At 31.0% G+C, this 22,636-nt stretch overlaps 2 protein-coding genes, 1 non-coding gene and 1 pseudogene across 3 annotated transcripts; 3 read left to right on the forward strand and 1 right to left on the reverse strand.

The window, feature by feature from the left end:
- Nucleotides 1-7,151: 7,151 nt before the first annotated feature.
- On the forward strand, nucleotides 7,152-8,536 carry LOC114379032 (clathrin light chain 1-like). The gene is made up of 3 exons (XM_028337591.1): nucleotides 7,152-7,514; nucleotides 8,239-8,392; nucleotides 8,516-8,536. The coding sequence occupies exons 1-3, from the start codon at nucleotides 7,168-7,170 to the stop codon at nucleotides 8,534-8,536; spliced, it is 522 nt and encodes a 173-aa protein (XP_028193392.1). The 5' UTR covers nucleotides 7,152-7,167.
- A 152-nt stretch (nucleotides 8,537-8,688) lies between these two features.
- Nucleotides 8,689-9,399, forward strand: LOC114379033 (clathrin light chain 1-like). The gene has a single exon (XM_028337592.1). The coding sequence runs from the start codon at nucleotides 8,689-8,691 to the stop codon at nucleotides 9,163-9,165; it is 477 nt and encodes a 158-aa protein (XP_028193393.1). The 3' UTR covers nucleotides 9,166-9,399.
- A 1,771-nt stretch (nucleotides 9,400-11,170) lies between these two features.
- Nucleotides 11,171-15,100, reverse strand: LOC114378634 (annotated as a pseudogene).
- A 6,512-nt stretch (nucleotides 15,101-21,612) lies between these two features.
- On the forward strand, nucleotides 21,613-21,685 carry TRNAV-UAC. The gene has a single exon. It is a non-coding gene; the product is annotated as a tRNA-Val (tRNA).
- Nucleotides 21,686-22,636: the final 951 nt, after the last annotated feature.

The raw sequence follows: 22,636 nt of genomic DNA on the forward strand, positions 1-22,636 counted from the left end.
TAAAAGCACTAAAAATGACGTCACATTAAAAATGAAAAAACTTACACGAACAAAAAATAAAATAAAAAGCACTTACAAAACGAAAAATGAAAAGGCTTAAATATGGAATTTGTCTCTAGTTGGCTTTTTTTTTTTACTTTTGGTGCTTGTGAGTTTTTTTTTATCAATTTTAGTCCCTGTTAATTTACGTTATTTTATTTTTAGTCCTTGTTGTTAGTCTCTATTATTAAAACGTTAATGTTAATGTCATAGGGACTAAAAATGAAATGAACAAACTTAGAGGAACTAAAAATGAAAAAAAACTTACATGGAGGAAAAATAAAAATAACTTACACAAACCAAAAATAAAATAAAAATGCATGGAATAAAAGAAAAGAAGGACATATTTGTAGACACAAACAAAAAATTAAGTGTTAAATGTCATTATAAATTTAATTTCAAATCAATATTAAATAAAAATAAGAATGAATTAATTAAAAAAAATTACGTATGACAAAATATCCTTAAAGTTATGCATGTTCTCACTCTCAAATATTTATGTGTTACAAACAAATAATATTAAAAACAATTAATGCAAAAGATTATAGAAAAAAACTAGCAATTTTTTTTACTATAAATACAAAAAGCAAGAGACAAAAAAGCTTATGACACTGTGGTTAAGGAGCCAAGAAAGGTTTTACAAAAAGCATAATCTTGAATGTATATTTTTACATGAAATAAGCAAAAATTTGATGCATATAAGTGGATCATATGATAGACATGACTAAGGGGCCAAAATTGGATTTCAAAAATATTGTTGCATCTTCACTCCATGCCCACTAAGCGAGGGTGAAGGGTTAGAAAGTGTCAAGTAAAGAGATAACAGATTTTAGTCATGTGGAACATTAAGGCCTAGAATGATGTCTTTGGCATGCATCTTTTAATAATTTCCTTCTTATGTTTTAATTTATATTAACTTTAAATTAAATTTATACATGATATAAGGCTTAAATATTTATTTGTGTTTATAAATATGTCATTTTTTATTTTCATCCCTGTATGTTATTTTTTTTTTCATTTTTTGTCCTAGTAAGTTTCTTTTCATCTTTAGTCACAATAAGTTCATTTTTTTATTTTTAGTCCCTATGACATCAACATTAACATTTTTTTGCAATCGTCACTCGTAGCAGGGACTAAAAATGAAAAGATGCGAAGTTACAAGTTAAAGTTAGAAGAAAAACCAAAAGTGGAAAAACATCGACATATAGAGACTAAAAGAAAGAAAAAATTAATGTATTTGTATAAATAAACAAATATTTAATTCTTAAATATCACATACAAATTTAATTTAAAATTAATATATAAAATAAAATAGGTAAGAGTGAATTATTTAGAAGATTGACATATAGTAGAATATTCTTTAAAGTCATGTATGTTCTCCATAGTGACTTCACACATCATTTAGGAGATGACCAATGTTCAATCTAGTTTGATGTATATGGTGTCATATATCCATGTTAATGATTTTCATCTCAAGATAGTTGACCTTTGTCCAAATGAAGCCTAGGATCTTGACCGACTATATGTTCACTTATCCATCCATGTCAAAGTCCTCATTCTTGGCTTTGATGTCTCTCATGACTAATATATCGTATCTCTTCATTGACCTTTTTCAACCCCTCACCTTGACTTGGTGGGCATGGAGGTAGAGATGCAACTGAAAATTTCAAAACTAGCCTTGGTCCATTAATGATGTTTGTTGTATGATCCATCTATCCACGGTAGATTCTACTTATTTCATGTAGAAATATGCATCCAAGACTCTAAAAATAATAATGCTGGTGGATAAAAATTCGACTTTATCACTTGCATGTATGCCACATGATTTTAGTCATGTGGCAAATATCTTGGCTAATTAAGGTATGCATTCAAGTGCCTTGGAGCAAAGATGAAACCCTCCTCTTAATGCTATCTTAAAGAAACTTATGAAAAAATTTCTCATGATGTCTTGGGCTTTCTTGTCTCTTGCCTTTTTATATTCATGCTTCATAAAAAAAATTGAATATGCCTTAAAATTATCAAAAACAATTTCTCAACTTTTATCCAAACATCACCTTTGAGTTCTATAGTGTATCTGTGTCACAATAAATTAAGTAGTAAGGATGTAATCAAGAAAAGATGAATATATATTTATGCGATATAAACAAAAATTGACATGAAATTAAGATGTGATCCATTAAGCTTGGTCACAACAAGTCAAACAAGTTCTTCATGTAACACTTTATAATTATAACTCTCAAAGCATATAAACAAATTTGTTACATTATTAAATAAAAAAATAATATTTGAATTAATGATACACAAAATAAATATTATTTGTCATCCATAATTGTAGTACCATTGTTTTGGCTTATTTTCCTCATATTGGTGGGTATCTTTGTGTCTATTGGGGTTATGGCAGGTTGAAGTCCTTGACTTTTTGGTCTTATATCCAAATCGGAATTCATGCTAACAATAGTCTCGTTAGGTTTCACACTTTTTTTTACTATTCATAAATGATAATGGTGTCTTGATGCACTAACTTATTTTTTGAGTTCTCAAAGATGTTGCTTTAGCCTTGTGTTTTTTCCCCTGAAAATGATCATTCAAGCCTTTTTTCACTTGTGGTTGTAATCTAACACAAGGGACAACTCCATTCCTACTTTGGTTTCTTTTTCAAACTTAATGAACAATGCCCATCATCATCAATTTTAGAAGGTGACACTACTTTGCGCTTTGCACCACAATGAACAACATTTGGCTTAGCCTGCAATGGGATAATTAAACAAATCAATATACGCTTAATGACCAAATAAGAGATTCAACATTCCCTATATATTGACTCCATTTTTTGTTTAGGATGTACGAATTGTATGCAAATTTTATTTTCCTTTTTGTCATTGACTAAAATTCAAATTTCTTATTGTCTCATTTAATAGATTAAGAACATTTATAGCAATACTTTCATTTGTTTAGTGACATGAATATCAATATTTTCAACTTATGTTTTTTGTATTTTTGTTTGTTTTTTTAGGTGTATGAATATTAATGCCATGTATCACCTACTTTTAAGTGAAAATCATTTTAGCCTCATTTTAATCTCTATCAAAAAAATCATCACTTTCTAAATATATATATATATAATCCTCAGTTTTTCGTAGTATATTTTTGTGGTTTGACCTTAGCGATGAACAATAAAACTAAAAAACCTCAAACCCAAGTTAAAACCTAGGATTGATGATATAATTAATATTTTTATTTTAAATTAAAGCTATTCATTAATAAGAATTGCATATGATACTAAAATTAAAATACAAAATATAATACTTTTATGTTTCTACCCAAACCCTCCAAGCCTAGAGATAATGAGTATAAAAATATGTAAGAATTTTTAATATTTATTGGAGATAAACTTAAGAACAAACATGTAAACGACTCATTGTCGTTACATGAAACTAGAAACTAACTCAAGCGAAAGACTTTATTTTAATTCATTTAAAACTCTTCAATTAATTTGATTATGAAAATACTTGGAAACTTTTCACATTTCAAAGATCAAAAGCTAAAATGTCAAACTCCAAAATAAAACATCACACGACATACACACACACATGCACAACATCATAGTAATCTAAATCTCCTTAGAACATGCATGTAAACACAAACCACACTATAAGGATAAACTACATAAACTCTAAATTTGTCAAACATTATACATAACTTTAAAAAGGAAAAAAATGGATAGTGCGTTTTCACATCCATATATGCATATCCATGAAGCCCCCAAAGACACGAGACCACCTCTTATCCATCTGCTCTCCGCGTACATCAGATGCAAGATCATCATAGGCACCAACCATACGTGCATGATCCACTATCATCTCACAAAAAACAAGCATACTAAAACATGATAAAACTTAACAATTAAAGCATGATCCACTATCATCTCACATATAATATAAACATGTAGAAATTATACATAAAATGTAAGTCTTAAAAATTCATATAACAAAGCATCTCATGATAATCATCACCATCAACCATCCCATCAAATTCAATCATCATACACCATCATCATCAACATAATCATTATCAGTCTATCAACCATCGACACCAATGACAAACTTGACTCCATGAAGATTTCACCTTTTGAGCGATTAACCTAAGCACATCCTTTAATATAGTCACACTCCATGATCTGACCAGAAAAGACTCGAATTAACTCGGTGAAGGAAATGTGGTTTTATCGAAAATGAATAAGTGTAGGTAATGGCTTACCTCGGTAAGGCTTGTAAAGACCTTAACATATCTAGGAGTTTGGCATCCATTCTATAGTCCTTTTCACCGTTAGCTACCACCGACAGCCTCCAACACTAGGTCGAATGCCTTTTTAGCATTCTCAAACTTACGTGCTTACTCACAACAACAGCTAAACTTGAATTCCTTGATGTTTAAGATACAACACCTTCGTACCCACCATCTCACTCATGGTCAGTCTCAAGGATCAAAATTTCACCATCAATAACAATTCATCCTATATGTACTAAAAAGGTCACTAATCCCTCTAAGGAGTAGTATTGAACACCTCGACATGTCATTTGAAGTCAAAACGTAGGGGTGGTACTCAAGAAGATACCCCATTAGGCAAGACCCCTGGGTCGCTTTAGTGAGAAGGAGTTCTGTCATAGAACACAACTTCCTAAGTATACCATTTCTAACAACAATAAAAATTTTCTCAAAGGATATAGTTAACTCATTTTCACACATATGAATAGTTCTCAAAACAGGATTATCATTCATAACAATCATATGTTATCACAAATTCATTCACTGATCTCAACATCATAAAAGGTTATAATATCATAGATTCACTATTCATATGTTCATCACACTCATGAACCCACATATAATTCAATAAGCATAGCAAGATATTCTAACACCTTGAATTCTTCCAAACAACTCACCAAAAACTCATATGAATGTGAATCTCATGATCTCAACATAAAGTCAACTCCAACAATAAAATAACATCATCTCAATCGCATCTCATATCACCATAAATTCATTAAGATCCCAAAATAATTAATTTACACAAGGAAAACAAATATTAATCACATCCACATCAAAACTGATCATTAGACTCAAAAGTGATCATTGGACTCAAAACTGGTCATTGAATGTGAAACTAGTTATTGGACTCAAAACTGGTCATAGGACTTAAAACTAGTCACTAGACGCGAAACTGGTCATGGGACTCAAAACTGATCATTGGATGTGAAATTGGTCAGTGGACGTAAATTCTACAAAATTTTGAAATTCTGTAGAATTGCCTCTTATGGCATCCAAATCATCCTAAAACAAACCCAAATCCTTTTTCTATCAATTCCAATACATAAACAACATCAAAAACTCTTTACAGATAGGAATTTTTCACCAATATTCATCAATAATCAAAAACCCCAATTTCAAAACTCAAAACCTCAAATGCTCAAACTTCCATTTTTAAACAACATGATTCATTCTCAAGCAACATTTAAACCAATCCAAAGCAACCTAAGCATAGAAAAAGGGTAAAGCTTCCTTTATCTATTCAAACTCCAAAAGATGACTTTGTGAAAAGGAAGAAACAAAGGTAGGAACTTTGGATATGAGGAGGAAGTTTTCCTCAACTCCACTAACACTTCACACAACAAGGGTATTATCCATGCCCAAAATCAACCCAAAGTTAGATCTAAACCCAAAAATTAAGCCTTTTCCATGGAACCACAATGGGTGCCCTAGGGAAAAACAAAAATAGAGAATGAGAGGGGAAGAAGAAGAATTTCTTACCATTGAACTAGTTTCAAAACTTCAAAAAGAATTACTACAATGTTCCTTGAGTCAAGGAAATTCAAGGTCTCACACTCTCTAATGGTGGGCTGGTAGAGGATGAAATGAGAGGATTTGTATTTTGATTCAAATTTACAAAGGGTTTAAGAGGAGTTTATGACTCTTTGACCTCCTTTCCTTTACACTCCACATTTCAATAAATTCAATCACTTCTTTCTCATAACTCAAGGCCCACCCACTTAGGTTCAAACACTCTAAAACTCCTCAAAACATACATATAACATGACATATACATAACATAAGCATAAATATAACAACTCATCATCTGATAAGGGACACAATTAAATCTAATAAGTAAAATTTTGAATAATTATTTATGTAACCTTCTTCTATCCGAAGAAATTATTCATTGAAATAATGAGTTACTACAATGTATTCGTAATATATTAAATGTAATACTTTTAATGAAAAAGTAATTTTTTATTCTTTCACTATTAATTTTAAAGAAAATAGTAAAAAAAGATAAATATTTATATAAAATGAAGAGATAAGTGAAATTAAAAAGTGTGACTTTATTATTGTTGGACTGAATTAAATTATTTTTAAATATAACTTCTTAAAATTTTAATATTTCCTTAGTTTTTCACTTTACACATTTTTTACTGTAAATAAATTTATCATTTAAAAAATATTAAAAATATATTTTACTAGTAGTATGGAATCTATGCAATTCAAGAACCATATATACAATAAACCTATAGTAACAAGTTATATGATTCGTGAATTTTACTAGTAGTATCAGTATGGAACCTATGCAATTCAGCTGATAATAATATCTTTTTGCTTGTTTTTTGTTCTGATTAAATATAAAGGTTAGAAAAATGGTTTACTTTTTCTCCACTTTTTAAAATTGGTTATCCTTTTAACTTCCTTTACTTCTCTACTTATATGCAATTTTTCTTTTTATTGACTAAAATTCAAATGTCTCATTTAAATAGGTTAAAAATACTTATAGTAACAAGTTTCATTTGTTAAGTAAATACCATTGTGATCGTGGATATCAATATTTGCAAACTATGTATATTTTTTTAGTAACTCTGGTATTTTCTATACGTAGCTTACACATTAATTTTCATTTAAAATTATTTATAAAAAAACATATAAATAATTTATACAAATAGATAAATATAAAAAAATAGAGGTGAAAGAATAAAGCTACACCCATGATATAACGTTGGAGAGGGGGCAACTCCAATATTTTCTGAGTTTGGTAGTGATTTGTGATCCGAAGGCAACGTTGGAGAGAAGCATCCATCAGAAATGGCGTCGTTCGAGGAACAATCACATCAATCGCCGACAAGGGGACCCTTCGACGATGACAACAGCTACACGGACACGGACATGGGCATGGGCTACGAGTCTCATCAGCATTACGATTACGATGATCAACACCCTCAACTCAACGTCGATCCAAATAACAACAATTTCACCGATAACTCACATTCTCCTTCTGTTTATGGCTTTGGTGTTTCCACCCCTAACCCCGACCACGTGTCCCCCTTCGAACCCGCTACCGCCGATGACACCACCTTCACCTCCGACGGTCCAATGCTCCCGGACCCATCTCAAATGCAAGAGGAAGGCCATGCTAGACGTGAATGGCGACGGTCAGATTTATTTTCACTACATTCTTCTCATTTCAAGTGTTTTTGTTTTTGTTATTATGTATTATATGTGTGCAAGTTAATTGGTGCAGTGATGTAAGATTCATTGGGTTCATATATAAGAATGGTTTATTTAGTGGATGAGTTTGATTCCTCGGTGTGTAGAAATTTTTTGGATTAAGAACAGTTATACACTACCAGCAAATGAGTTGGGAGACACTAATAATGTCCTTGACTAAAATGTGTGCAAGGGGCAACATTCTTTTTCACATTTACAATATTTTTAGATTTCATGTTTTTTTTATTGCGAACGTGGGCATGTTTTGGTTTTGTTTTAGATTTTTTTCCCATCACAAGGAACTTGTTCCATAGGTGATCTATTTAATTCTTCTTTAATATTTTTTTTTATTGAGTTTTTCTATTTTGTGGATTAGATTGTGTTGAAAATTGAAAGAGTGATGTAGATGTTTAATTGTTCTTTGAATTGCAAGAAAATTGTATAGATTTAGTAATATTGTGCTGTAATAATGGTTGTCTTTATGTATCTCACTCATTTTATTATGCCTTTGAGGTATTAAAGGGATCTTGATTTTTGGGGTGGTGAGAAGAGTATTATTTTCTAGTTTGTGTGTGAGTATAGGTGTGTTTCTTTATTGAGCATTATCAATTAAGTAATATTGCATTTGCTTTTCTGATATTATAATTTTCATGACTTCCGTTAATGCAGTCTAAATGCCATTCATCTTGAGGAAAAAGAGAAAAGAGAGAAAGAGATGCGGAATCAGATTATAAAGGAAGCTGAAGAGTATAAGGAAGCTTTCTATGAGAAAAGAAAGGTCAACTGTGAGAAAAACAAAGAGAACAATAGGGAAAGAGAAAAGGTAGAAATATACTTCCTATGCTATAATTTAATTCCTTAAGTAACTTCCTATATTATCATTCCTTTATTCCATTTTGTGAACCATGCATTCATTGAGCATTGTCATACTTCTGTATTTGTATAGAGAAAGGAGTATAGGGAATGAACTTTAATTGAGAGGCAGCAAAGTTCATTCCCTATTTGCCACAGTTAAGTAATTACTCACGCTATTCCTCTATTCCATTTTGTGAACCATGTATTCATTGAGCATTATCATACTATTTTGTTTGTACATGCAAATAAAAAGAATGAGTGTATATGCAGATATACTTGGCCAACCAAGAGAAATTTCACAAAGAAGCTCACAACCATTACTGGAAAGCAATAGCTGAGATAATTCCTCGCGAGGTTCCTAATATCGAGAAGAGAAGAGGGAAGAAAGAAGCTGAGAATAAGCCTTCTGTTCATGTTATTCAAGGTCCAAAGCCAGGAAAACCTACTGATCTTGCAAGAATGCGCCAAATGATTTTGAAGCTTAAACAGAACCCCCCTTCTCATATGATGCCTCCCCCACCCAAAGAAGAGAAAGATGCAAAAGAAGGCAAAGATAACAAAAATGCAAAGGAAGGGAAGGATGATAAGGGTGGAAAAAGCTCAACACCAACTGCAACAACAGGTGTTGTAGGAAATAAACCTACTTCCCCTGCCAAAGATGTTGCTCCTGAAGGTGAAGCACAAGATCCTGCTATTGTTGAGGGTGAGCAAGTAGCTAGTTCGGAACCAAAAGCTGCTTAGTGATGAAGGCATTATTGTTTTTTATAGCAATTCTTTTTTTAATATATTTTGTATTCTTTTGATCTTGCTAACTTTTGTTGCTATATTGATGGAGAATAAGTGGTGGCCAAATGAAGATACTTTAGGCTTTGCAGAATGCCCAGTGGAGAGCTTTAATCCAAACTGTTATCCTAGAATTGTAGGTTTTAGATGCAAATCTTTTGGTGCCATCTTACATTAATACTTCCTATTAAAGTATAATTTTTCTAGAATTCTTTTCTCTTTGCATATGGTTTTTCTTCTGTAACAAGCATTTAACTTTACTTTTGCTAATTCAAAGGGTTTTGTAATTTTGTTCATATCAACCTTGAAATATATAATTGAGGTCCCAAAGCTATAAAAATTGCTTATAGCTCGAGCAATATGAAATATGGTTGCAAGAAAAAGAAAAAACATTTGGAGGATGTTTGTGTAGATTCACTGCTTCTTACTTCCTAGTACAAATTTTTATCATGCTAGCAGCATACAGGAGCACTTGGATCTAGAAGGATTGTAAATATGAAATTATAGTCTATTTCACTTCTATTGCTCATTTAACTTCATTTTATTGGTGATCTAGTTATATTATTTTAAGTTTAAACTAATTAAAATCAATTACAAAGAACATATAAGATATAATTGGTTTGACTACACATTTAAGAATCCTAAACGAGTTAGTTCTTGTACTAAAAAACACTATCTTTGAATTAGTCAAACTTAGGAATTCTGAGTTCATTTTTACAACTAATATAATTTACTATCTTTGTCACGTATGCAACTAAGCCAAGTTTGATCATGAATTCGTGATTTATAAGCAAATATAGGAGTAGTTAGTGTTCTCATTATTTACTCCACAAATCACATTTACAACAACAAAAGTAGGTGATGTCAGCTACTTAAATTGAACGATGTCATTATGTTCACTAAAAACCAAGTATATGCCAAAGTCATAAATTACAATTCAAATATTTAAGTTGCTTAAAACGTATAGCATCAAGGATTACGAACCTTCTCATTCTATAACTATTTTAATTCCTTCAAATGTTTGTCCAAAATGACAGTCATCAAAGGCTACACGGTAAGATATATATACGTGTTTTTCCACTGTTGATTGTTACCTCAGGGATAGAGACTGTCATTGAAGGTTCACATTGAAGTGCTAGTTTTGCTCCCAATTCCTTACCATAGGTTTAGCCATCTTGTCAAATTCCTTCACTTTCACAACAACCACTTCGCCATCAGACTCGGCATTGGTAACGAAAACTTGATAAAAGTGATTATGAATTTCAAAACATAAAATGAGAAACCACTGCAAACGGGCCCTAACTCATTGTGAATTCCAAACCACCACTTTTCTTGACCCTTTATTTAGCACAACATTCACATTAAGAATTTTCCCATAAAATTAGTTATATTAGCCAAAAGTTTAAACATTAAAAGCATGGTTTCATCTTGTACCTTCCATATTGAAATGGAACCATATCATATTTTCTCTTGGCAATTTTAAAAAATACAGCTTCTGACATCTCAAAATTTTCTCTTGGAAAATTGTACCAACTGCCATAATTAGTTGAAAGTCCATATTTTGAAGAATAACAATCTATAGCAATAAGTAAAAAAAAAAACTAGAAATATTACTTTATCTCAAGCATCCATTTGTTGCTCTGCTAGCCTATACTAACGCAAACTTATATTACTCCTATTTGTAATTAGATTAAGAAACTCATTAGAAATCCTGTTTAGAGTTTCTCTTCTAATTCTAAAAAATGGTATTTTATAACTTGGGATATTTTTTTTTTTTTGCCTGTATTTTATGACTTTAATTAATCAGCAACATAAACAAATTATTTTATCAATAAATTATCTTGTAATATTTAAACATTTAAATATTTATTAATTCAATTTAGACAACACAATGAGGACCACAATGCCAGGTCCATCCCAAATACTGTATTAACAGAGAAGTAAAATATAGTGAGTAAAATAGTAAAAAAATATTCACTGGTTCTAAAATTTATATATTCATTCATTTGAAGCCCACTGAGCCCAGTACACGCATTCTACGATACTACACTACACGCTCTCCCTCCTTTTTGGAGAGGGCTACCAATAATACCATGACTTCTTGGTACAAACAGTTGCACACCACAAAAATGACAAAATTATAGGTATTCAAAAGCGAAAAGATAAAACTAAGAAAATGAAAGATCATTGGATATGGCCTTGTACACTCAACGGCTACTTTTCTTTCTTATTAAAAAACACAAAGACTCAAAGGCCAAGAAGACTCTCTGCCTTGTGGAACTTGAGCAACTTTAACTGGGTAAATGGTGATTTATTAAATTACTTTCTCCCTTTGGGAAGAAGGGCCTTGGTGTTGGTGATTGTTCAGTTGGAAACCTTGTACTAAGAAAGGAAATTTAAGCGAGAGGTATAAGTGGCTTTTGGAGTCCAATTGCTTGGAATAACATCTTTGGCAGTGAGGCTTTTCCCTGTAGATGTGCTTAGTTTAACAGAGAAAGGTCCTCTTAATGGCCCCTTAACAATGCACCAATTTGCACCCCATACATGATTCATCTGCTGCCACTCACTCGACCCTGCCTGCCAATACCAATTTCCAATCACAATAAAAGAAAATTAATCTCATTGTTCCTTCTTTTAAATTTGTATTGAATAAAACTTACATAAAATTTCAGTTTGGGTTATTCTCCTGTTAGAATTGAAGTTTCATCTCAATAATATACGAAATATAAGTTTGTATTAAATAATTATGCAAATTATTTAGATAAAACTTCAATTCTAATTAGAGAAAAACACAACCAAAGTATAAGTAACTCTATCTAAGTTTTCTCCATTTGTGTATGTGAAATTGGAAGAGAAATTGTATTTGCATATGCTTGCTGTTTTCTTTTTTTATATAATAATAGAGATAAATGTAACAGAGAGATAAAAGAAAAAAAATAGTGTACATGTTGCAACAGTATCATAAGAATAATAATGCAATGCAAGTGAAATTCAAATTGGGGTTGATCTGACACATGCACCTATGACCTACCTAGCAGATATTATTTATTGTGGGGGAGAAATGGGGAAAGGAATTTCTTTAGAGGTCCCATGTCACATGCTTCTAGTTCAAAAGATATAGGAAAAGGGCACCACAAGAGGAACATTGGGTGCCAATGGTGACCATGATGTAAGGATAACACTCTGGATAGTGTATTTTTAATAGGATAGAAATGGGTTACAACCTTTGGCATATAATCCAATGATTCCAATGTAAAGTACAAAAGATGGAACTGCATAGCACCGGCACGTGATCTGAAAAGACATCCACAACATTTGGAATTGGAATTGGAATTGTCCACCGAATCATGTCCTAACCATGTCCAAGCTTTCTCTGCTCTTTTTTATTCTTTAGGATCACCAGCATGGTACTACATTTTTCATCTTAATTTTTAATGTAACTACATTTCCACAATTTTAAACTTGAAATCGATGGATAATTTAATAGCTCCACCTAATGTACGCAATCAGTTTGATGGTACGAGTATGACAGTTCCTTGGGCCCAGATGTTATTACTAGTTTACTATGTATTCCACTTTAATTAAGTAAAGCATTTGTACGTTCTAGCTATATATGAAATATTAAAATATAGGGAGTATCTCATCACGTTCTTGTAGATATCAGATGCTACTACCAGTAGTTGCAATATGATTTTATGGACACCAGAAGTTCAAGATTTCTTCTCTCTCACTCTTATGGGGTTCAACTATCTTTCTTCATTTTGCTATTCTGGTAGTAGTATATATTCTTCTAGCTAGATATGAATGTTGGTTGGAAATTGAGATTTTAAGGAATAAATTAATGTATAGTGAAAAATTAAGCAAGTAAATATCAACAAAACAGAAAAGAGAAGCTTACTTCTTGTATATGCATGGAGCCAATGTCCCCATCTCCATCTTCAAACTCCACCAGAAGGGATAGCCAAAAAGGAGTGGAACCTTCATTGACATGGAAGGCAATGTTTTTGCCAGCATACTTGCACGGTGTTCTGCCAAAAATACAATAACAGAGGACAAAGGTCATTCAGTGTAAATCTTCCTTTCCTTTTTAATCCACAAAACAAAAGGGTAACTTCAGCATGCTTTTTTCAACCCATCCTTTGAATTCTACCTTTTATCCATCTTTTTGAATCCACAAATAGAAAAAGAAAAACAAAACAATAGTCAATGCTGCAGCAACAAATACCAAAAGACAAACCGCAATACTTCTGACTTCCCAAGCAAATTATCAATTGAAAAATGTCGTACAACTACATTCTAAAATATCTTATGATTGGAGACAAGTAATTAATATGTGAAAATTAAAGTTGAATTATTTGAGTAGTATTTAAATTTAATTTTTGGTGAAAATAATTATTAGTTATATTATATTTACTTATTTTTTGACTGAACTAAATTTTAGATTAGTTAATATTTTTTTTCACCGTTGAACCAGAGAATTAAAACTAAAAAAAAATACAAAACATGCCTTCTTAGCATTTTTTTCATCTTTCTTTATCACATCAACCATGTTCTTACATTTCTGTATCCCCCTCTTTTTAGTGCAAAAAAATTATACAAATTTATCTTACAAACACAATTTCTCTTTCAGCCCGAGTTACTTGACTCGGGTTAAAAAAGTGTCCTTGTGAAAAACTAAAAATCACTTGCTAACCAAGACAAAAGAGTCAGTCATTCTGATCATGCTAACGTTTTTATCTTTTTTGTCTTCTGTTGAACATTTCTACTGCACAGATTGACCAAAACTCATCATATAAAATTCTTCTTCCATATCACAACTCAATTTCACTGATACCAATGATTATGTAACGGCTCTTTCAAGTGCAACAAGGTTAAGAAAAGAAAAAAAGAGAAAAAAATGTACACATTATGTCATGTCATGCGTACCTGCGGTAAATGACTGGGATTTCACGAGCTGACCGTTTTCACCCACAACTGCCATGCGGCCAAAGGCAGAGCCACTGAGGTCGAAGTGCGTCCGGTCAGACGGGCAGCCCGGGCACTCATCCGTTATTATAACCGTCACTGCCCGCTTCGAACATATGCTATGGTCCAAACACTTCACCTTGTAGCAAGCACCACACCCTTCCCCCTTCTTAAACAGCACTGACCCCACTGCTCCCACCCTTGCCTTCAACGGCTTCACGTCCACCAACGTACCATACCCACATGCCCCTCCTGAATTCACCAATTTCAGTTCCCACACATTAACATTATTCACGTAACCAAACACTAGTGTTAGCTTCTCACATACATTTTATTATTCATTGAAATATACTAGTTAAATAAGACGTACGACTCTATTTTCTACTATTTGTAATAAATTTTAACACATAAAGTGTATGTGTTCGTAAGTGTATTTTAATAATGTTAATTATCAACCTTTTAACATAATTAATTTATGAGGTTGCATGTGTAATTCATATAAGTAACTATAGTCTATTGTTAGTTGAACTTTGGTGTTGCATTTGCATTATTATTGATTAAACTCGGCGAGTCAGTGTTTTAGTCCTTACCGGTGCTACCGTCACCTTCGGGGTCGCCGTACCACGTGGCGGTTCCCGGGAACCAATGTTGGTCCAGAGCAGTGAGATGAGGCTCTCCTTGCGCGTATACTAGCGCAATTCTAAAGCATAAGCTTAGAAAAAGCACGGCGGAGACGCGGTGGCACTGCATTTTGAGTGAGGGTGAAGAAATGGGCGGTGCGCCGCCGTGAATGTTAGCTCCGGCGAGCTCGGAGCCCGAGAAAAACAGTTAGAGGAAACGTGAGACTGCAACGGTGATTCGGATATGTCGCCGACAGTTATTGATTGATTGCGGCAAAAAAAAAATGCTTTGTTTTTTTTTTTTTTTCAGTTTGATTGTATGAGACCGTTAATGGCTTTTGGGTTTTTTATAGTGCAACGCAGCCGGGTCCATTCAACGGAATAACTGTCATGACCTTATTGTCCATTTGTTTGGCGTCTATTTACGAAAGATGCCACTGTATTGGGTCCCACCGGCGGTTGAACTGTTAACTCCGCATGTGCGTGCCCTTAAGGCAAAGCAAGTGGGTATATTGGTCCATTGACTCCATTCCATATCAGAATTATTTATTTTTGCTACCGTTAACCTCGTTTTTTTTTTTTTTTGTTTAACGATCGAATGAACGTGAAAGCGAGAATGTAGCGTTTTTTGAAAACGACGTTGTTTTGAGGACCCCAGTTGCCGTTTGCCCGAAAACGATTCGCACAAGTACACTGTTCCCACCTTGCTGCAGTTGGTGCGAAACTGTGGGTGGAATATTTTGACTTAATTGTGTTTTGAATTTTTGATTTTATTGTGTATTAAGATTAGATATTTTGTTATATTATCATTGGCTTTGTTTAATGAATTCAAATATAAAAGGCAATGATCGCACGTGTAGAAACATATTATTTAAGAAAAAAAAAAGTTCAATCAAACAATTAGCTATTGGTTTTTCTTCTCTTCTTTTTTGAAATAAAAAATGGTCCCCTTTTTTGGAAATATTTCCTGGATATTTATGGTATGATAAAAGTTAGAAAGACTTGCTTGGAATTTTCAGATAATAACATGGGTGTGTGGAGTCTAATCTGTAGTGGATGCCATGTCTCCCGGCCCAGTGGAGAAAATTGTGAGCAGATTTGAGAATGATTATTGGCCATTGAGGCCCTATGAGGCAACTATCACTTGTAATATTGTGATTATTGTCCTTGTTTTTGTGTTTTATGGACTTTGGTGGACCATATCTATATATATAGATAGATATAATATTATATATAAAAGTAAAATAAAATCACACGAATATGCTGCTTCTGTACCTTAAGTGTAGTCTGTGTTAGGAATTAGGATATGACATAATATGAGGCAATAATTTGTTATATGCCTGCTTGTATCACTGGTGTCTAATTAAGTTTAATTTTGAGAGTAAATTCAATTTTATTGAATTCAGTTTTACTGATTCGTAAAGGTAAAGCAATTAATGGAACTGGAAGAGGGAGTTTAGTTAGTTGGCACTAATTAATATCCTAATTATTGTGTTTTTTGCTTCCTATATCTTGTCATGCTTATAGTTAAACTTATCTCTAGACCTGATTAATTATTCATGAAAGACACTTAACAGAAAATATGTGCATCGTTAGCTTCATAAATTGTAGTTGGTCCAAGGTCAGCAATTCTGGAAGCTGGTGCCGACTAGTAAGGTAGTAGCATAATGATATGTAGGAAAAACGAATAAAAAACTAGCTAGCATTATAAATAATGTCTCAATAATTATAAGAGTCTAATATTTATGTATTAATAGTGTAAAATAATTTTAAATTATTTTAAAATAAATCATTTAAAAATTATCATTGATTAGATAATTGGTTAAAATTTTCTTCCCTCAGTGCATAATTTTTTTTCTGTAACTATAATAATAATAATAATCATGAAGACACTAATTTTAATAACATTAATTATTACAGCCGATTTTAAATAATTAAAAGTGAAAAATTATTTTAAAAAATTATGTACTTCGAGATTAATAATATTTTTAATGATTTTTATTTTTAATTAGTTAAAATAAATCTAAAAACTGATATTAGCATTTTAAACACAGAAACACATGCAACAAGAGCCGGCAGGCTCACAAATTTTCTGAGAACAACTTATATATTTCAAACGATGGCTCCTATTTTACTTTTGACAATATCTACTTAATTAGTATTAGTGTAAATGGATATTAATTGCATCATTGTCCATTTGTAGAAATTGTTTTGTGTACTCTTGATTCCTTAGTTATCGGAACATCAAGTTTGAGTGGGATTACCAAATCACTTGTTCGTATACAAAGCTTTTAGAACCAAAGGTCTAAACTCTAAAGCATCAAATCAAGCAAAGATAATGCTTTTAAAAAGAGGATTCGATATAGTGAAATTTAATCCATGTAAAGCTTTGTTTGGCAGTTGTAAAGGCTAAACATAAAGTCATTGATTTCAAAAATATACAATAGCTACCATGTACACGGATACTTAATACTTAATTCAATTTACACAGAGAGAGATTTAAAATTTAATTTAATTGACAATATTATTTAAATGATGAAATGTAAATATGTCATTAAACTTTAAGTCCCATAATAAAGAATAAAAAAATAAAGAAACTAATTATCCTTTAATCATACATAATTAAAGAAGAGAAAATATTAAGGATAAAATTTTTTGAATTAAAAAAAAGGTATTTAAAAAGTACTCATTTAATTTTCACAGATTTTTTTGAAAATATAAGTTATTTTTGTTCATACGTTGCTCAGCATAAATTTTTTAAAAAATCAGAAAAATATTTTTCTAATTCTCTTTTATTAAAGCTTAAACAAATATATAAAAAAATTAGTTTTATTAGTTCATCTTAAAACCAATTGACATTTGTACAAAAGATATATAAGCTCGAAGGATTGAGCCTGATATCATGTTAGATTTATTTTAAAATTAATTGGCATTAAGTGAAAATTGTCCAATAAATATAAACTGCATTTGAAGGATTAAGACAGTTAGAGCTGATGTGATACTCGGGTATTTTCTAATAATTAGTTTCTTTAAAAAAAACAGTTTTCCTTAGAAATATAAAACAAATAAGTTCAAAGATCCGTTCGGTCGATGACTTTCTGGTTTCAGTGACTCTCGCAGTTTCACCACCTATGTGAATGCAGAACTTCACGCAATCATGGTGGGTCTTCCAGTAGCTTGGGATTCAGGCTCTCGCAGTGTTGTTTGCGAATCAGATTCATTACTAGCTCTTCAAATGCTAGATCAGAATGAGTATGATCTTCATCCTTATGCTTCGATTATTGCCAAAATCAACAACTTCAAATATTGCAATTGAAACCTCTCCTTCAAGCATGATTATCAAGAGGGGAACCAAAGTGCTGACTTCTTGACAAAACTTGGCTTTTCATCAAGTGTTCAGCTCATCAGTTGAGGCAGTTTCTGCTATCAGATGCTTCCATCACTACCTTTACTAGGATTTAACTTGTCTTCTTTTTGCTCTTTTGTTCTGTTGTGGTTTTATATTTTCCCTCGTAAGAAAAAAAGAAACAAATAAGTTCTAATAATTTGAGAAAAAAATTCATAAAAAGACCAATAGTTTTGAAACAAGAAGAGTATTTATAAAAAAAAATTATTATTTTCAATAATGCAAATTAAATTTATTATATAAGAAGGATTAAGCTAATTACAAATTAAAGTTGTTCCTATCAAATTTTACCATGAAAGTATATATATAAATACTCAAGTTAGAGACACACAGGTTAAATCACACTCTTAAATTCACAATTTTTCGATTGTATCAAAAATAGGTTTATGACTTAATTTCAATATCGAAAACTAGTCTTTGGAGAAAGGGTTTTCAAAAGAAGAATTATATCCTTCTTCCAATTTCTATGAGATTACCTTTATTAACAAAAATAAATGCAAAAAAAAAATAAAAATACCGTCAACACACAGTTAAATGAAGTTTTAACAGTTTTGCCTCTTGGCCTTCTTGCCTCCCCATATACTGCTTCATGTTGACCAAATCAAAGTTTATTAATTCTCAAACACAGCAAAATTAAAAACAAAAAAAATATATATAATCAAATGAAAATACGAATGCCCATGAATCACGATGTCTCTCGAAAAGAGAACCTTAACTTTTTTTTTTTATCTTTAATACAACTATAAAAAGGTAGTTCTGGCCACGTTTAATAAATTAAGTATGATTAAGGGGTAGTTAAAGACTTCCGTATGAATACTCGGAAATCAGCACATGGTTCAGCTCTTTTTCAACCTCACTTTACATTATTTAATTTATGAAGACATGTATTTTGCATAAAAAAATTAACAAGTATTTATAAGGAAGAAAGTTAAATAAAAGAATAAAAGAATTCATTTTTTATAAATTAAAAGTAAGTTCTATATAATTAACTTATGAAGAAACTTAAATAAAATTATTTCTGGAAAAGTTGAAAATATATATAGGTATATATATAATTTAAATTTAACTTACGTAAGAAGTTTGATTTAATTATTTCACTTTCTTTTCTTATGAGTATTTATTAAAAATAATTATTCAAAACTTATATTTTAATTGAATACTAACATAGTAACATGCATGCAAGGTTATGGATTTTTGTGTATTAATATTATACAATACAAACTGACTAGATATACAAAACGGGCTCCTAAGAAATGAGTAGCGAGCCTGAAATGCTTTGACAAAAAGCAAAAATGAGAAATTGTTGGAAATTTTACATCATCTTTCTCAGTTTTTAGGATGTAATTTATATCTTATGGACAACTTTACTTAATGTCAATTAATTTTAAGTTAAAATCTAATGTAATATAAAAGTCTATAGTTCATTTTAATACTTGTCTATTCTAGTAGACTCATCTTGTCTTATTGGCGTGCGTATGTGAAGGGAGGTGTTAGGAAATTTTATATTGTTTGTCTCAGTTTTTGAAATGTAGTTTTTATATTTATTATTGAATAACTTGATTTCAATTGATTTTAAGTTAAAATCTAACAGAAATGGAAGGAGAAGAGCTATGATGCATGTAGTGTTAGATCTTTATCCATCTCCTCCAAGTTTTGTTAGCTACGATAATATGGAAGATGAACCAACAGACTTTACGGGTTCTCCAATCTTCAAACCACATGATAAGAGACAGTAAGACGCAGGTGATTGGCTCTGTCGAGTTGGTCAGCAATGTGTGGCACCTACAAATTCTGGAATATATGATATAATTAATTTATTTTTCTTTCTAAGAAGAAAAGAAAATTCACCGTTTCATGTGCCATATAGTAATAATATATATAAGATAATGCTACTTGCATGTTTCTTTCCCTTTTTTCCATACTACTTTATGAATATGATGCATGTGTGTTATATATTGTGTTGTCTTGGCACCACAAAAAAGAATATTGAATACAACACAAGGTACAAACGGTAAAAAAAAAAAAGTTAAGGCTTTAAGTTTTTTTTTTTGTGAATGTTTTAAGTTTTTTTTATTTAGTGTAGTCTTTGTTTAATAGAAATTAAACTTCTAATATACAGATATTGTGAACCTATTCACATATATATATTACTAGTATATTAATTAACTTTTTAAGAATCAATAGTAATTTTTAATGTCAATGGAACCGCGCTATTAAAGAAAAGTTATACTAATTATTAAAGGCTAATTCATCATCAAGCCGTAATATATATATAACATTTTTTCTGCAGTGCAACATTAATTCTAATAATGATGTCGGTCACTCAATCTGCATAAAAAAGCAGAAGTGTACATAACCCAATGGGATGTGAAAACAACATTTTGCTTACTTTCTTTCTGTTCTTGTATTCGTAAATTGTACAGAAGACTTGAAAGTTGAAACACTACATATATGCATTAAAGTTCTTTCTTTGTCTTTTGAACATTGAAAAACAAGGAATGTTAGTTTGTATGTTGAACTTTTTTGGCAAGTAGAGAGACTTCTGTAATTTAAGGCGTGATTTACACATTTCAAAAACAAATTATTTTTCTCCTCCCACGTGGTTAGGTGACCAAAATAATTTTTCTCAGCATCTACAAGTCTTCGATCGATTCAGAGAGAGAGAGATTTTATAAATGAAATACAAATTCAATTAAAACGGGAGCACAGGGGAGAGAGAAACAAATTTATGAATAATTAAAGCATATGTCCTAATCTTCATTTTTTATCCACACAAAGGATGAAGAAGGATGAAGATGATGGGATGAAAATTAGCATGTAACGACGTTAATCTACCAAAATATTTTTTATTCTGCTCGTCCAACTTCCTGATACACTTTCAATAGAATGTGTAAGGCGTTGTATTAGGATATTTGGGTTTTTTTTATAGCATAAACGCAAATAATTAAGGTAACAAAACGTACTTGTTTCTGCTTTTAATCGATTCAACTCCACTTAAGCAGTTCTATACCATTTTAATTAGTGAACCTAAATAATCCTCCAAATATAGAAAAAAAATACTAAATGTTTTATAAGTTTTAAGTATCACAAAAAAATTGTTTTGGGAGTTTCTAAAGTATTCAACAATTTATTTAATACTTTATGTTTAAAATAATTGAAGTATGTTAGAAGATTTAATTAAAAGGTATAAAATGATTTGAATGAAAAACACTTAATCAAATTCATCCATAACTTCACTTTGGGGTCCAATTCCATTCGTAACCTAAGTAAGGTATTAATTAGAACCAAAAGTCCAAAACAAACTCTGCCCACCCTGGTAAAGCATGCAAGAATTTGGGCCGAAGAATTGATGGGCCTGATTTTAGTTTGTACTTAAAGAGATTTAAATTTTATAGTTACTAAAGAAGCCATTAAGTTGCTGTGGTGTAGTGGTTATCACGTTAGTCTTACACACTAAAGGTCCCCAGTTCGATCCTGGGCAGCAACAAAAACAGGAGTAGTTGGATTTTTATGTTTTGTTTTTTAGTTAGGATACCGCACTATTTGCCCCTTCACAAATTTATTTTAAAATATATTTAGTCCCTAAATTTCAATACAACTAAGAATTTTTTGTTTTTTTTAAGAGAGATTAAAATTATGTTAATTTTGGTAAATGTAGAACCTAAAAATGTCTTAAATTTTTACAGAAAGTAAAACTGAAATTAGAAATATTTTGAAAAATGAAAATATATTTATCCAAAGGTTTATAATATTTACAAAATGTGTGTGGTTAAATAAATAAATTGTAAAAAAACTTTGAAACCTCTTTCTCTAAAAAAAAAAGACGATAATTAAAATGAAAGAAGACGTACACTAATAAAAATATCATTGAGTAAATTGTAATTTACCATCTTCTAAATTTAATTTAGTATCTTATTAGTATATCTTTAGTTTTTGTAACATTTTTTTTTGTCAAATTTTTTATTTCCATCCATGAATTTTTTTTATTTTGCAACTCTCTCTTCCATACTCTTCACACATTATTACTCTTCTCTCCATATTCTACTTTCTTTATTAAAAAAACACCCAATCTTATTTTCAAACAAATCTTACTAAAAGATTTTTTCACGGTAACCTTTCTATAAGATTCGTTTGATAGAGTGAAATAAAATAAATTAAAAGTGAATTAAGATAAAAAAAATTTGAATTAAAATGGAATATAAAAGTATAAATCTTGATCACTTTATTATTCATTTCACTTCTTCTCAACTCTCTTTTACTCCAAACAAACATACCCTTACTTTAAGTTAAGCTGCTAGGGCATTTTGTGATTTCCTTTGACAATATGAAGTTACTATTAACTACTATGCCTATAGAAATGCATTGGCAATTTGAACTATTTCCAATTCAATTACATCCTCCTCAAATGGCCACAATGTTGTGGATTTGCTTACAAAAT

This window comes from Glycine soja, chromosome 12 (genome assembly GCF_004193775.1).
Source record: "Glycine soja cultivar W05 chromosome 12, ASM419377v2, whole genome shotgun sequence".
NCBI classification, from domain to species: Eukaryota; Viridiplantae; Streptophyta; class Magnoliopsida; order Fabales; family Fabaceae; genus Glycine; species Glycine soja.